The 17,888-nt window shown below is 45.7% G+C and overlaps 1 protein-coding gene across 1 annotated transcript in view; it reads left to right on the plus strand.

The window, feature by feature from the left end:
- Positions 1 to 6,221, plus strand: part of LOC119441509 (renin receptor-like) — a 42,942-nt gene extending 36,721 nt beyond the window's left edge. The window contains exons 7-8 of the mRNA XM_037706128.2: positions 2,505 to 2,620; positions 5,909 to 6,221. Of these exons, the coding sequence (XP_037562056.1) occupies positions 2,505 to 2,620; positions 5,909 to 6,154 (362 nt within the window). The 3' untranslated portion in view covers positions 6,155 to 6,221. The remainder of the gene's footprint in view (positions 1 to 2,504; positions 2,621 to 5,908) is intronic.
- The last annotated feature ends 11,667 nt before the right edge of the window (positions 6,222 to 17,888 follow it).

Consider the following 17,888-nt stretch of genomic DNA (forward strand, 5'->3'; position numbering starts at 1 on the left):
GACATGTTCAAGCGATCAGGAAGGCCTCTGCGGGTCAGTCCTGCGGAGTGGATGGACAAGCATGCATACAGTCCACACGCTATGACATCCTGCAGCCAGAGAGGAGGAAACGCGTTTCTCTTGCGTCCGCGTATCCACGCAGTCAGCTGGCTCGGATTACTCGGGCCATCTCTCGTGGTACTGCACAACTTGCGCCGTCACACGCGCTATTCAGGAAAGCCAGATTCCAGGAGACGCATCGGGGAATGTGAGTTAGGTGTACCCACAATACAAAATACAGACTCATAATTTGCACTTGCTGGAAATAGTTGCTCAGCAGGTATTTGAGGTGAGAGCAAATCTCATTGCAGAAATATTGTTGAGGCTGCTAAAAGCTACCGTTTTAATTGATTGCAAATGATTAGATGTTGATTATCCCAGAGCGTTTGCTTGTGGTCTTTCAAATAAAACAAAGATAATTTGTCAGTGGCGTAAGCAGATTACTCTCATTTTATACCTTTTTTTTTGGTCGGCGCACTCACGGAACCAACCTAAATTTACTGCTGGAGCAATACGAACTGATTTTTTGGTTTGGTCATATATTTAAAGTTTAGGCATAAATGTTGAGGCGTTTTTATTTTATTTTATGTAGCCCCACACCAGGCTTGGGCATTGGAAACAGAGAAGCACTTTGCATAGATTACACACTGACAATCGTGTCTTCAAGGTATTAAACCGCTCCACGGTGTGAAACAAGTGGAACTTCGAACAAAGGCCTGTGCACCCTTCCTCTCGAGGCAGCCCCGCCTCCTTCTGGAGAATTAAAGTCACACGCACAAATGCCTCTACGTAAGGTGCATTGCCTGCAACATCATCAGTTATGGCATTTGACTTCGGTGAATAATCTAGTGCAGAAAGCACACGGCCACAAATGCACTGTGAAAAACGAAAGAAGGAATAAAAAAAGGAAGTAGGGCTTGTTATGTAAATGGGGCGTGGTCCCTCGGCTCCGGTATGAGAGAAGGCAGGGAAAGCATGTTGCTTGCGGACGCTAGTTGAGGCAAAGGGAGAGAGTGACTGTTGGCAGTGAAGCCCGCCTCCTGGCAGCATGGCAACACATCTCAATTACTCCTATCGCCCGTAAAAATCAACCAATTTGAAAAATTGTTGTGGTAAGGCGCTCCTTAAATAGCACATTACAACTTCCAATGTACAACCGAACTTTATGATTGTGAGGGGCCCTTTAATAGTGCTGCAAGTGAATCGATTCCTCGCCACAGGGAGTGCACATTGGAAAAATGACTGGTCTTCTTCCTCAAGAGCCTGTTTACTCTGACGAAAACTGACAGACTGCAAGTCCATAAATTAAGTTTAATTATTTGAATAAGAACACATGGGGGGGGGGGGGCAATTGGCAACGGCATTCGTAACTGAAAGCAGTAACTTGGAGAGGATAGAAAACTGGGCAAGTTGGCATTGGTTTACAGCTAATAACAATGGCGCACTGAAAACGAAGATGAAGAAAGGCATCGACTGAACACAAACGCTAACTAACAACTGGAAAATTAATTGAGGGATGGGTTAACGTACGAGGTGTGTTCGAAAAGAAACCGAACTTTTGAAATAGCGCGTTAACTGGCAGAGGGAGCGCGCTGCGGCTACTGAGCGCATGTAGCGGCAGGTTTAGACAACAAACTGCCATTTGCCGCGTTAGTTGGCACGTTAGATTGGCGAGCTACAGCCACTGAAGTGAGCACATGAACAAGCTGTCCTTCGGATTGTTGCAAAGTGACAATGAAGGAATTGGAAGAACAGCGTGTATGTGTGAAGTTCTGCTACAAACTTGGGAAAACTTTCACAGAGACATTTCAGTTAGCCACGCCAAGCATACGGGGAGGACTGTATGAGTCCTGTATGCTATGATTGGTTCAAGCGTTTTGAAAACTTGAATGTGGGAGATTGAGCCGCGATTGTCAGCGCCAACGGCAAAAAATACGCCTGGAGTGTCCATGTAATTGCTATCGCAATAAAAGTAGGAGACATGCGGTACGATTCGGCGTCCAATACGGCGTCCGATACAATCGTACCCGCCAGATGCCCTATCAGATGCTGAATCGTACCGTGTCTCTCCTACTTCACGGCGGCAAGTTCAGGGTGCGAGCATTACATGAGGAAAAAAAGAAAACACACTTCTTAATTGGAAAAGTGGGGGTGCGTTCATTATGCGAGTAAATATGGTAAAATGAACTTCACAAAGCAGGGGTTTAGTGGACTGTGTCCCTTATAAAATCAAATAAATGCACAGATATGCGGCGGAATTTTTACTAATTCAGCCTATACATGCCTAAAGGACAGTATTTGGCACTTAAATATGCCCTAGCATGACAGCTTTAGCACCTGTTATAGTCGCCTAAAACATCAGTTTTTAAGGCCTATACATCCAGTCTCTAGTTGTTAGTGTTGACTAACCGCTGCATATTTCTGTGGAAGTCCACATTTACATGGCTGTATGGTTTTCCTTCTAGGCCAAAGCACCTTGAAGAAGGCATATGGTGACAAGGCCCTTCTGGTGGTCATTACGCAGAATGACAAAATGACGGGTCCCATCCGCAAAGCCCGCTCTCTCCTTGCAGCTGAAGATGTAAGTCTTTGTTGCACACAATTGCAGCACATCACTTTAACATATGAAGCCAAGAAATGCATAGGGCAATCACAGCAGTGCCGTGCACCACCGTGTCTTAAGCCATTCTATGCACGCATGCTAATGAACTTTGGGGACTTGATTTGTTTGTTGCTTTCTTATTTTTCTTTACTGCATGGGCTTTTGTTTTTCGCTTTTGTATTCTGTTCAGCATCGGGACGATGCTTTTTATGATGAGCATTGACACGTGTACTTGTTTATCTTATTCTACTGACTGCTTTTTACCGGCTAAATGTTAGCTGTGATCACTTGGCGTAAGACGTGCCTGCCCGTATCGGAACATTCTCAATTGTTGTCGCTGATTCTATCTGTTGTCTGTGTTATCGCCGAGCCTTTTGTAATCAGATTGCATGCGTGACGCAAATAGTGTTCTACATTCTAGAACTTGTGTGAACACCAGCGATTATGCTATAATGTTCGATGAGTCAAGTATAAATAACTGACGTGCGTGCTTGCCGCTATCATTGTGCTCAGTGTTACTTGTCTTGCTGGGCACAGGTTTGCGCAATAAACAGTTAGTTTCGTGACTTGCGTTATGCCACTGTGGTTGTTCACTGTCACTTTAGCGTGACAATATAGTTGTTGCTAGCAAAATACCGTATTTATTCGAATCTAGGCCGATAGTTTTTTTCAAATAATCACATACGAAACTCCAGGGTCGGTTTAGATTCGAGGATTTTAAAAAACGCGCTAGTTTTTAACTGAAACTGATAAATATGGTGCATAGTTAGCGCCATCTAGAAAGTCTGTATCGCAGCCGCTACTAGCCGCGCGAGTAGCCAACTGAAGTACACGAGCGACGTCGCATTTTGACCTGCGTCGTATCGGTAGTATCGATATGGTGCAGCATCGGCGCGCGGTGTGGCGTTATCATAATGGCACCAAATCGGCGTTGCCACTATAGTGCCGCTTTCTAAACGAATACTGTATTTACTCGAATCTAACGCGCACGTTCAACACGACCCTAAATCTGCGTCGGCATTTCAGAATGGCCGCCTCGCACGCGCGTCGAGCCTAGCTACCGTAGCATGCGGAAGCTTCCTCCGTGTGCTGCAGTACACGTGCTTAGGCAATAGTCTACCGTCTGTCTTCACGTTCTCAGCGTCTGCTCTATCTATCAGCATGAAGTACCGAGTTCATCATGATGCCGCATTTAAAAGGAAAGTGATCATCTGTGCGGAAACGGACGGAAATCGGGCCGCATCACGGGCGTTCGGAGAATCCGAAACTTGCGAGCGGGACTGGCGCAAACAGAAGGAGAGGATTTTCGCCAGCAAAGCAATGCGGAACGGTTTCAGTGGACCGAAGCAGGACGTAATCTGCGACGATCCGCTCCGGCGATACGATCGCCTTGGCCCTATCTTGAAAGCAATCTGCGACGGGTAAAGTCCGCCGTGCGCCGTGTTTTCGCCGCGTTGAAGCGAGAGGCATGCTAGCACGAAGGCGCGCTTCGTCTCCAGCGTTTTGACAGTTCGTTTCCGCGGTCAACGAGCGAGATGTGTTCATGTTTGCTTGAGCGCGCGTGACACCGTGCTTGTTAATAGCTGGTCTACTAATTTGCTACCGCATTCGATGCATCGCCTTTCGGGCGAAACTGCGACTTTTTTTTTATTCATCGCAACATCAGTGCATCGGGAGGAAATTATTTTTCCAAATGACAGAAAGTTGTATTTCAGTTTGAAAGCATGAGGTGATCGCAACATCAGTGCATCGGGAGGAAATTATTTTTCCAAATGACAGAAAGTTGTATTTCAGTTTGAAAGCATGAGGTGCGCGGTACTGGTAAAGGACTTTTTCCTCACGGAAAACGGGTGCGCGTTACAATCGAGGAAGCGTGAGAATCGAGTAAATACAGTAGTTGTGCTAGCCGTAGAGGCATCGTCAAACGTTCAAGCCGGGCAGAACTTTGGCATCGGTCTGTCGTTGGAGGGGACCACGGGAGATGGTTTTTGCGTGCGCCGCAACGTGCGCTCCTTCCAAAAATGCAGCATCTCTAATGCGCTGGATGGTACTGAATATAGCGCACTGTTTGAAGATGTCAGTAGTAAGGAAGATGGCGACGAGGCTAGCAGCGATGGTGACATAGAATGAGCTCGGCATGTTCATATTTAATAAATGCTGTTTCATTTTGCTAATGCTGTCCTCGCTTTTTACGTTCGGCCTACATTTGAGGTAAGTTTTTTTTTTCTGACTTCGAACTTTTGGGGGGTCGGCCTAGAATCGGAGTCGGCCTAGATTCGAGTAAATACGATAGCGAGCCCAGATTTTTCTTGTTCATTGCATAGCGAGGGTCTTGACTCTGGCAGCTTTGATACCATAAGATAGCATACGAGGGTTTAATGACCACTTGACTGCTCCGAAGCTCACTTTTTATGTGATTACTGCAGTTAAAAGCATGTGCAACAGTGCTGGCCATGAGTAGGCCTGCCTAGCACTTTCAGGGCTAGATTAGCAGTGGAATCCTGGTAATTCAATATCTCTAAATTCGAATTGACAGATAATTTGAACTGATCATTTGGTCCCGACAGAGTTGCATATATTTGAATAGAGAAAAACTGACTCATACTCCTAGTGCCGCACAGTAGTCATTTTGAACCGAATTCTTTGTTTCCACAGGCTGCCTTTCAGACAGACCTGAGTAAAAAGCCTAAGTCTAATGCGTCACGAGCCACCGCAATGACTCATGTCATGAAAATTTCACCATACAGCTCTGCATAGTATGTTAGGTTATCCCATATAAAAGCCCCTATGTTTCCGTATATCATATGGGGCATGCTCTTAGTAAAACACATTCCTCGTAACTCCCCATATCTAGTATGATTCCCAGATGTTCATAGGATTATATGGGAGATGACTCATATGATCTGTGGGAACATGGCATGCCCATTTCTTCATATGGGATTATTTGAACAGGGCATATGTTTTGTTTTTGTTTTTTATATGGGAAATTTTTACAGCAGTCGTGTTCCCCTTGGCTACGCTCCTGTAGGATCTGTATAATTTTTTCTGTGATTTTGTATTTGCTCTTGGATACTGCTTTATATACCGCACTTGCTTGTGTTGTCTTTTCCATGTATTTATTAAATGTCTTTGGTTTATCCATTCCTCTGGCATCCATCTGCTGTACGTGTTAACTGTTTTGTCTGTCATGCCGGCTCCCTTCTATGATGCTGTATTGGTCATTAAGGCGTGCTAACGAAATAAAAGACAAGCCTCTCAACCATGCAGGAGAAGGAGGCAGCACAGAGCGGTGAAGGCGCTGGTGCGGCAGCCCCGGCAGCCAAGGACGGCAATAGCTGGAACCTGGCCACTCCGTGGGACCACGAGGCCCATGTGGCCTTCGTGATGATTGGCTTTGTGCTGTTGCTCTTGGCGCTCGCCCTTTTCGGCATCTCGGTGGGCCTGTGGTTCATGGACCCCGGTCGAGACTCCATCATCTACCGCATGACCACACAGCGAATGAAGAGGGACTAGTGTCTGGTGTCAGCGCTGAATACGGAGACATGAGGGGAAAGGGCATGTGGGTAGTGGGGGAAGGGGATAGGGGTGGGGGAGGGCATTCACGCACTCTAGATGGAGTCGGGGGTTTCCAAACAGTTTGTGGCTTAAAGTGTCTCGAAGAGTGGCAAGAAATTCCTTGATGCTGAAAAAAAAAAGCACATACATTCTTGCAATTCCATCTGTTTTCTTCAATACTTCTAGGATAAAGATGGGAATTGATATGGAGTGTGGATGATTCCATCTGCAAATACTACAGAAAACATTTGGCATTATGAGAGTGCATACCAAATGTTTTTGCTTGGGTATGAGAGCCTTCTCACTGGCAATATGAATGCAAGAGGAAAGACTGAAGACAAGTGTCTATTTGAGAGATATCAGCACTCACGAGATCAAATGGTTACGTGAAGTGCAGTGCGCAGAAGTAAATATGAAAGCAGCGTTCATGCTAGTGTTAAGGGTAAGGTTGGATCACTGCTTAGTTGGCTGCAGTGGAGGAAAAGAAAATGCGTGATGGGAGGGCACTAGCATGGCTGTCAATGCCTGTGGTATTGTGCAAAAATATGAAGAATGAACACTGTTTGGGAACCCCTGAATCAACTTATGTGCTGATGACTGCAGCTTATGGCCGATGTGCTCTAGTAAATGGCTTGTTCTAAAGTAGTACCGAAGCTGCATTTTAGTTGCCTTTTTGTCTGCTGGCTTTATTACTGGTGTCTTAAAACTTGGCCTCTGTCTTCAGCTATGACTGGATATGCTTTCAGGCCAACCATAACAGACTGTGTGAGGACATAAGCTGTAGTCGCCAGCTTTTTAATTACCTTATTTGTACAATAAATGACACCTGATGTGTTATTTTCTATCTTCCTTTTACCCACGTTGCAAAGAAAGACATCCTCTTTTTATCAACTATTTCTAACCAAGTTTCTTTTTCTAAACACTTCCTTTGAGAAAACATTGACACAGTGTGGAAAATAGTGATCAAAGTTTGTGTGCCATGTTTTCTGTTGTATTGAAAGTATTCTGTTTCGTTTGGTTGAATGTAGAATAATAGGAATACGAGTGAATAGTGCTAAGGAAAATACCTTTGTGTTTTTATTCGGTTAAAAGAGACTTGTTCCTTGTGTGCAGTGTGAACTTGCTTTGCAAGATCTTCTGTGCATTGTATCTTCTGTTTGGTGAAGTAATCTAACCCAGCTGGTAAAAACGAGATACCAGCGCACGTGAAGTATGACTTATTCGTTTCAGTGACATCATTTCTATTGTCATTCTAGTAGGTTTCAAGCCATACTACTACTAATATAATCTCGACTACTTCCTGCTTCTTAAATCACTGCCATTAAAGCAGTAGATGTGATGATGGTTCTGTTTTGTGCTAAGAGTGTTCCTTTTAATTTACCCTGTGTTGGTAGATAAGGTGTTAATGATTTTCCTTTTTCACAATCATTTTATCTGCCAATGCTGTGTAGATAGTCTAGATTGTAATTTAGTCCCGAGAACTATTGTTTTGCTCCTGAACTGTAAATAGGGATGAAACACGTGAATGTTGCTATGGACTTTCTTGATCTTGTAGCTGTGTCCAGACACCACCACCAAAATTTTGTGCCAGCACTGTTTTTTTTTCCCTTTCATTCGTGATCACCCCAAGTGTAAATACCTGCCTACATGTCAAAACCTCGCAATGCTGCTTCTGCATATTTGAAAAGTGTGCTATGGTGTTTATCCTGCATTGACAATATGCACTGTTTTCCTTGCTTTTTACATGCTTCTTGCTACTTCGGTTGAAGCGGGATAAAACCACCATAAGGTGACATCTGATCAGAACTTCAGTGTACCATCTAGTCGTCGAGGTAGTTACAATGTTGAAAGCAAATGTCAAATTAGTAGCACTATGCCAGTTAATGTAATTAGTGTAACCTATAATTGTGGGGCTATGATGGTGTGACAGTGCTGCAGGATTGAAGACTAGGCATGCCAATAATTGTGACATCACTAGCAGCTGTCTGTCATATTCACTAATTTGATTTCTTCTAGGCTGGTGCAGAATGGATATTTAGCAGTTTCCCCCTTTTTCCGTGTGTGTGTGGGATTTAACAGAGCGAACAGCATTGCAAGCACCCATTTATTTCACAGCTGCTTGCAGTGGTTGCAAATCGACTGCATCAACCAAAGACTTGTAGGTCTTTCTAGCCTGGCTTGTGCTGCAAGCCAGTACGTATTCACATTCCATATTCGGAAGTGGTTCTGTTGCTCACATGTTCTGACATTGTAAATGGATGTCCAGTAAAAACTTAAGTTATGTTGTTTCTGTCTCTCCTGTGTCAATTTGAAGAGAGTGATCTCTGGCTCTGCAAAAAAAAAAAAAATTATCGGGTAGACTGTGTCGAGATACAGCCGTAGTGGGGTACATGAAGGCCGAGGGTGTATGGGCCCTAGGGTGCAGAGATGGCGTAACCAAATACAAAAGTGACATTTATTCACGCATTGCACAAGCCTACATGCTGAACTTATGATATAGCTAGAGGGGATGCACCTGTCTAATCTTGCAATCGTGCTCGCTACTTATTCATAGTGGGCCCGCCATGGTCTAAGGTGGTGAGTGCGAATCGGCAACCCCCTTTCATGCTGTGCAAGTCTCTTCACATTCTTTCTGGACCCTACGTATTGAACGTGGGGGTACAGTACCCAAGCAACCATCAAATTTCTGCAACAAATTGCACACTTGTAAGTCTATAACTCCTGATGAGCACAGGTTTATACCTATTATAGCAGAGGGAGCTCTCAAATGCGACCACTCGCACTCGTATCGACAAGCGTATTGCCGAGCTATGCTTGTCTGAACACTGAGTTAGAGGCTAAATGTAGCTCCGTTTGCCTCATGCATGGCATGATGCATGGCATGACAATGGCACCATCTGTTCATGCGATGCATGATGGAGTAATGGCTTCTTTTCTCTGCACAATGCATCAGGTAGTATAGTTGCAAAGATATAAGCGATAGTAGTTTTATGTGTTCTGGTTTTAGCAAGTGTTACCGTATGCTCACCGAACTAAAAAATGTTTGATGTAAAAATCTTCCATTTTGATTCTTTAGATAGCTATTTTGGATATACCATGTGTCCCAGCTAAAGCGGGCTAAGCTATTTAAATAAAGGAGCCATGTTTTGTTAGTACTTCCAACGTACCCAGCTATTTCTTCTCTCAAGACCCGCCGCGGTTTGATTTCCAGTTGCAGTAGCTGCATTGTAATAGCGGTGGAATGCAAAAAACACTGCTGTGCTTAGATTTATGTGCATGTTCAATAACTGCAGATGATCTAAGTTAATTTTACATCCCCAGCCAACACTACAGTGTCTCTCGCAGACAGTGGGTTGCGTTGGAACATTAAATCCCATAATCTGATCGATCTGATTTCTTTTCCCAAACAAAAGTGCACTGTTCATTCAACTGTGCCACTCCCGCGAGACCACTACTCAAAAGATTTGTGCCTGCATTCTCTATAATTGAGGGCTGTTTTGACATAAAAATGCACTTTATGATATATCCGTAAATTATTACCTTACACACAGGTATAGAATAATGACCTTGTGCAGTGCACAAACATGCAATGAAGATAACACTTCTGCATAGCAGGCATACTATAGTTATATAATCCTTGGTACGGTCATAAATGGGGTCTACAGTATGTAATAGGCCTCGTGCACTAGAATGGTGACGCTACTGCACTGTGACAAGCAGCACCAGCTGCTGTGGATTTCGGCGCATTCCGGCTGCGCCCTTCCAGGGGCGCAGACTAAGTGGCAGTGGGGTGGGAGCAATGCCTGCTGCTTTGTAATTGTGTGCTGCAAAGTCTGAACGTTGGTTATAAGTGCTGCCTGCGCACTATACTGGCATCCACGACGAGAAAAAAAAAAAGTAAATGTACGATGCCTCGTGAATATCGTATATATAACTGAACAATGTGCGACGCATATGAATAGTAGAGAAACGATTAGAACTAAGTGCCGCTGTTACTGTTTATATTGCGACCGCTCGCTTTCTGAGCTTTTGTGAATTTCTATTATCACAGAAAGAAAAAAAAAGCTAGGCACAGTGCAAGCTGCAAGCAGAATGGTAGAATGTCGCACATCATACAAATGTGCCACAGTGACACCAGTTTGTGTTGGCTGCCGTCAGATGCATATGTCGTGTAGAAGGTCGCCGTGTGTTTGGTAGCGGCAGGCAAAACACGTGGCGCAGGAATGTACGAAAAGCTACCAAGAAATAGTTTTCTTGGGTATTAACTGCCGAGATATTCGTCACAATGCTTTATATACATAACTTTTCATGCGCCAGTCCGTGGTGTCATAGAATAGGATAGGATAATTTATTTTGACACAAGATTTAAAAGGTACATTGTAGCATACAGTGCATGGTCACTGAAGTAAGCTAAAACACCTCTGCAGAGGAAATTAAGTTAAAGGCAACTTGATGCCGCCTCACTGGGCTTCATCCCTCCACACGGCACACAGCCGCTAGCAGCACATGGGTGCTTAAGTACATGCTTAAGCATATATGCGCGCATATACACACATCCATATATATATATATACACACACACACACACATATATGCATATATACACTAAGGATGCACACATGCATAACCATATACATATAGAAATACACAATAAAAATATTTGATGAGGTGAGACAGTCTTCTGGTACAAAATTATCGTTCTATTTCTATATCGTCTTGTGAATTAATTGAACATATCGCTAAACAAATTAACCAGTTTTTCGAGAAAAACTAAACTTTAACCCCTCACCAACATGGTTTCAGAAAAGGATGCTCAACGGTAAGTCAGCTAATTACAGTGATTCACTCACTAGCCTCTTCTCTTGACATTAACGGACGAGTAGACATGATTCTTCTAGATTTCAGCAAAGCATTCGACCGTGTGCTTCATGATTCACTCGTAACAAAATTAAGAAATGCAATTCATCCACCTATCTTTAAACATTGGATTACTGATTACTTGAGAAATCGTAAACAGTATGTTGTTATCGATGGGCAACAGTCGGACTGTCTACCGGTGACATCGGGAGTACCGCAAGGTAGTGTACTCAGAACCGTTGCTTTTCCTTTTGTACATTAATGATCTTGTAAATGCAGTTGACTCTAACATTAATAGTAGCTTGCTGGGCTAGTTGGTTCATTGCAACTCGTGTAACAGCGCGAAAAATAACAAGGAAGGGACGACGATAGAGACAGAGTGAAAACAGCGCTCTTTTCACTCCCGTCTCTATCGTCGTCCCTTCCTTGTTATTTTGCGCACTGTTACACGAGTTTCTAACATTAACATCAGACTATTTGGTGACGATTGTGTTTTGTACAGAGATATAACTTTCCATAACGATCAACTTGAACTTAACAACTTAAAGAACATTTCAGATTGGTGCAACATGTGGGGAATGCTCCTGAATATGGAAAAAAGTGTCATCTTACGAATTACACACAGAAAGAAGCCACTAAAGCACATTTATAAGCTAGGTTCGTCAGTCTTACAAGATGCTACTAACTACAAATACTTGTGAGTCATCATTACTAACAATTTATCATGGAACATTCATATTGACAACATATGTGCATCAGCCTTTCGTAAACTCTGTCTATTACGACACAAATTAAGAAACGCACCAGCTAGTGTAAAACTTCTGTGCTACATATCCGTTATTCGGTCTATACTTGAGTACGCATGTATAGTCTGGGATCCCTATACTGAAGATAACATTAAAAAGCTCGAAAGAATACAGAGAATTGCAGTTGCATTATTTTTTTCTATATTTTTGAGGTATGATTCTCCCACGGAACTTATGCTATCAAATGATATACAGTTACTAGCTTTACGAAGAAAAAAGCTGCGCTTTGACTTCCTTTCGGCACTTATTAGCAATAAATTAATTATTGAGCCATCAATATATTAAACCTTTAACAACTAGACACCTGGCACCACAAACCCCACACTTTAAACCCATATTTTGCATGTGCTGAGGTGTTCAAAGTATTCCTTTTTTTGCATGCACTATTAATGACTGGAGCTTGATGCCGTCCCTATTTGTACCAGCCACTGATTGACATGTGCTATTTTTACAGCGGAAGCTGTTATGGGCTCATTCCAATAGCTGTTTCTGGTCGCGATGATGCCGCAGCCGCCCTGTAACTGCTATCGCCGGAAATGCGAAAAAAAGTACCCACTCTCCGTCGCGATCGAACCCCGGCCCGCTGCGTGGGAGTCAGATACTTTACCACTGAGCCGCGCAAGTGCTTGCTAACAGGCAGAAGAAAAATTCCCTTTATACGCGCCCTATAGGCCAGCGTGCAGATGACCCGAGCCTCTGCCAGTATGGTGGCGCCATCTAGTTAACATGCCTGCAACCACCGCGTGCGACGAGATGCGATTCAGACGAGGTGCGCAATCAACGCTATCCCGTTGTTAGATGTGCGCCACGTATTCTGGGTACCTCTTTGGTACATGTTATGGCGTCTCCTCGCAAGGTACAAACCGCTGCTGAAGAAGCGAATCGTAGAGCTACGTGCGCGGCTACAACCAGGCATCATCGGGCTCAGCAGACTGCGGTGCAGAGAGCATTACAAGCCGCAGCTCACCGTCGACGCTGGGTGAACAGTTCAGATCGTTCATGTGAAAACCAAGGCGAATATACTTTGCCGCGAAGACCTTGTTGTGCGTGGTGCCCAAATTGGAGCTACTCTTGCGCCGCTCAACCAGCTTACGCTGTGACTGTGCTGCGTGTACCGCGCAGGGCCTGTGATTTTTTTTCTTGTGTCTATTCAAATGCCTATGTACACACCCTGCTTGGACCTGTGCAAGGTCTGTAGTACTATATAAATGAAAAAATAAAATAAAATGCTGAACATAACACACCAAATTTTGCTCAGTTTCAAATAACTTTCAATATACTATAAGCATTTGATAGAACTATTTCATATACAACATATATGAAAGACATACAACAGACGTTTGCTACTAAAGAATAAGGAAGAGCAAAAGAACAGAATGAGAGAAGTCTTTTTAGCGTTTTTGAATATAAATGAATGGATATACAACTGTAGGCTGTTTGAACCATCTCATTTAAGTAAATGCATAAATAGAGTCGATTACTGTTCATAGCTGATTATTCGGTGCTCATGGCCTATTGAAACACATCTTGGGTATGTGAACCTACTTAAAGTAATAAAGGATGTACACAATGAATTCATGTGCCTTAGGCTTTGTGCAGAAGAGGAAAATTAGTGTCACTGAAGAAAGATTAATTAAGTATGGTGTAAAGCATCTAGATCGGGCCATTTCACAGGCACAAAGAAACATCAATTTTAATAGCAAATGAAAACAAGATCTATCAAGATGTGTATGCTAAACAACATGAGTTCAAAATTATACTAGTTGGCCTAGTAAACAGGAAACGCATTGAATGTGTCCTTTTGACTTGCTTTTATGAACTGCTTGTTCTTGTAATTCTTGTAGTTTAGTTTCTCTTCATAAACTGGTACAGGCTATGAAGACAGGTTAGGGGAAAAGGCTGCTCATGGTAACTTGACAGTACCTAAACGCCTCCCTGAGTATGAATGGAAAGGACGTGCATTGGCAGCTTTGACCAGGCACTGCCACCTGTAATTGTTGTACAGCTTCTACAGAAAAATTACTGGAATTTGGAATACTCCCGACTACACTTCCTGAACTTTTGGGAAAATTTATGGAGAGTATACAGTTAAGATCTGTTTTTAACGGTGAGGAATTCTGGGCTTTTAACCACAGTGCTCTGCACTATACTGCTATCCAAAAGCGTTTTGGACCCAACTGATTTTCGCCGCCACTATCGACACGTAGCACTTGGTCTTCGGTGCAAATAAGATCTCTAGATAAAGCAAGTTTACATTTACATTAGCAGAGCATAGTCATTATAAGCTGAGTGGACTCTAGCTGGCTCGGTTCTCTTTCTGAGGTGAAGGTCAGATACACTGCATTTTTATAGGTGGAGCTTGTTTTTAATTCTTAGGTTGTCACCAACTGTAGTACATACACGAGTAAGGCATTGCTGCCTGAATTGTGGACCGACACCTGTGACATTGCCGCATGTATCTTTCTATATTGTTACGGGGATAACGTTTATTTAGGGAGTGAGTATGGCTATATACAAGGTTTGGACAAGCAGCAGCGACGGATGCAAGGCTGTCGCACGCCTCTGGCCACTTCGTCGCCGTCGTCTTCGTCCAACCGACAGTAGCAGCCCCTTCACTGTCTCGTGGCACTACCCCCCCGGGGCGAGAGCGCCGACCCGGTGCTTGCTACGACAGACCAGAGGGACCAGTTACGTATGGCTTAAGTCTCGCAACGTGCACGATAGCAGAGGTTGGGGGCGTAGACGGCGCTGGTGCGGTGACTGGCTCGATCTCATACGTAACGTTGGTGACTTGACGTAGCACCCTGTAAGGACCATCGTAGCGGGACAACAGCTTTTCGGAGAAACCGATGCGGCGGGACGGAGACCACAGTAGCACGAGAGCGCCTGGGGAGTAAGAAACGTCTCTGTGGCGACTATCATACAGGGCTTTCTGGGAAGCCTGAGACACTGTGAGCCGTTCACGTGCGATCTGGCGAGCTGTGTCGGCGCGCGCTAGAGCGTCGCGAACGTACGTGGTGGTTGAGCTGACAGGAAGTAAAGTATCGAGAGGCAGGGAAGGTTCGCCTCCATACAGGAGATAAAACGGGGAGTAGCCAGTAGTGTCATGTCGGGACGAGTTGTAAGCGAAAGTAACGTACGGCAAAGTAGCGTCCCAATCGCGGTGATCGGCGGAGACGTACATGGAAAGCGTATCGGTCAGAGTTCGGTTCAGGCGCTCTGTGAGTCCATTCGTTTGGGGGTGATAAGCAGTTGTGAGCTTGTGGTGGGTAGAGCAGGAACGAAGGATGTCATCGATGACGCGAGACAGAAAGTATCGGCCTTGATCGGTCAGAAGCTGTCGAGGAGCACCATGATGCTGAGGATGATGTCATGAAGGAGAAAGTCGGCGATATCCGTAGCGCAACTGGTTGGGAGGGCACGGGTAATGGCGTATCGCGTCGCGTAGTCGGTCGCTACGGCGACCCACTTGTTGCCTGATGTCGAGGTTGGAAAGGGACCAAGAAGGTCGAGCCCAACACGAAAGAATGGTTCGGCGGGAATGTCTATCGGGTGAAGCAGACCGGCAGGTAACATAGCTGGCCTCTTGCGGCGCTGGCATTTGTCGCAGCTAGCGACATGTCGTTGGACGGAGCGATAGAGACCAGGCCAGAAGAAACGGCGCCTGACGCGATCATAAGTGCGGGTGACACCAAGGTGACCAGCAGTGGGCTCATCGTGAAGCTGGCGAAGGACATCTGACTGCAGATGGGCAGGCACGACAAGGAGGCGTTCAGGGCCCTCAGGATGCATATTATGGCGGTATAAGGTGCCGTCCTGAAGGAAGAACAAGTGGAGGGAAGGGTCGGGTGTGGCGGAGTTGAGACTGTCGATGATAGACCGTAAAGCCGAGTCGCGGCGTTGTTCGTCCCGTATATTAACGAGGTCCGAGATAGAAAAGACGCAGGCGTCGGTGTCTTGCTCGGAGACGTCAGGGGAATCCACGGGATGCCGTGAGAGACAGTCGGCATCTTGATGAAGCTGACCGGACTTGTGGACCACTGAAAACGAGTATTCTTGGAGGCGCAGAGCCCAACGACCAAGGCGTCCTGTAGGGTCTTTGAGCGAAGAAAGCCAACAGAGGGCGTGATGATCAGTTACGACGGTAAAGGTGCGGCCAAACAGGTAGGGACGAAATTTGGCGACAGCCCAGACAAGAGCAAGACACTCTCGTTCCGTTATGGAGTAATTCTTCTCCGGTGCGGACAGGAGGCGGCTAGCGTACGCAATAACACAGTCGTGGCCGCTCTGATGCTGAGCGAGGACGGCACCGATTCCATGGCCGCTGGCATCTGTGCGAAGTTCCGTCGGTGCAGTCGGATCAAAATGCGCTAATATAGGGGAAGTCGTCAGGGCATCTATAAGCGCCGAAAAGGCAGCAGCTTGGGGTGAGCCCCATGTAAAAGCAACGTCTGTTTTGAGGAGCGCAGTAAGGGGACGCGCAATGTCGGCGAAATTACGAATAAAACGTCGGAAATAGGAGCACAATCCTATAAAACTGCCTATATGTCTTTGGCCGAACAAGGTACAGGAAAATGCTTCACGGCGCGAACTTTTTCAGGATCGGGCTGGACACCTGTCGCGTTGACGAGATGGCCAAGTACGGTTATTTAACGGCGTCCGAAACGGCATTTTGAGGCGTTGAGTTGGAGACCGTCATTGCGGAATACCTCGAGAATAGTGGAGAGGCGCTGAAGATGGCTGTCAAATGTTGGCGAAAAAACAATGACATCGTCAAGGTAGCACAAACAGGTTGACCATTTCAAGCCACGAAGAAGCGAATCCATCATGCGCTCGAATGTGGCCGGCGCATTGCAAAGGCCGAAAGGCATCACTTTAAAGTGATAGAGGCCATCGGGAGTTACGAACGCGGTTTTTTCGCGGTCCAGTGGGTCAACAGCAGTCTGCCAATAACCTGAGCGAAGGTCAATAGATGAGAAATATTGGGCGCCGTGAAGACAGTCGAGTGCGTCGTCGATACGGGGCAAGGGATAGACGTCCTTTTTCGTGATCTTGTTTAGGTGTCGATAGTCAACACAAAATCGCCAGGTGCATGTTGTCCTTTTATTGCGATAGCAATTATATGGACACTCAAAAGCAGATTTCTGCCGTCGGCGTCGCCGTCGCCGTCGGCGTCGCCGTCGCCGTCGCCGTGAGGTTCCGTATGACGTCATTTGGAGATGAAATCGTCGCCGCGCGCCGAACGCTGTATGTGCGAGTGAAAGGGCGCGAGGGGCGCGTCTTTCACGGGGAGTGAACGCACGGCGGAGAACAAACGCGCGTTCTGCGCCGTGCTCGCTTAAGGGCTGCAGAAGTAGGCGTCTCTTTTCTCCTTTACAATCACCATATATGTAGAGCAAACGCGCCTTCTTCGGACGCGCGAGAGGCCGTGGGGGAGGGGGAGGGAAGGGAGGCGACGTTTAGCTGCGGCACCAGGTGCCTATTTATATCAGAGGCTCCAGCAACAGTCACCAACGCCGCACGCATTTTGAGCTAACGCGGGCAAAACGCCGATGGCGTCGATAGCGTCGACAACAGTTCTGCGTGTTGTTGCTACCAAAGCCGCTCACCTTACTTCGTATGACATGCTGTGTTGCTATCGCATTCATTGCTTCGCCCTTAGGGCGAAACTGTGACATTTTTTTCTTGACCAGCACAACAGGAGCGGCCCAAGGACTCGAGGACGGTTCGATGATGTTCTTGGCCAGCATTTTATCGACTTCCTGTTGGATTATGGCGCGTTCCGCAGCGGAAACGCGATAAGGGCGCCGGTGAACCGGTTGAGCATCACCGGTGTGGATGGAGTGCTGAACAACTGTTGTCTGGCCTAAAGGGCGATTTTCGAGATCAAAGATATCGGAATACGACAGCAAGACCCGGCGAAGATATTCTGCTTGCGTATGCGAAAGGTCGGCTGATATCATTTTCTCAAAATTGGCACATAGCGACGAGGGTGGCTGTGAGAGAGCGGAAACAGTTCGAGGGCCGTC

Source organism: Dermacentor silvarum, chromosome 2 (assembly GCF_013339745.2).
Source record: "Dermacentor silvarum isolate Dsil-2018 chromosome 2, BIME_Dsil_1.4, whole genome shotgun sequence".
NCBI classification, from domain to species: Eukaryota; Metazoa; Arthropoda; class Arachnida; order Ixodida; family Ixodidae; genus Dermacentor; species Dermacentor silvarum.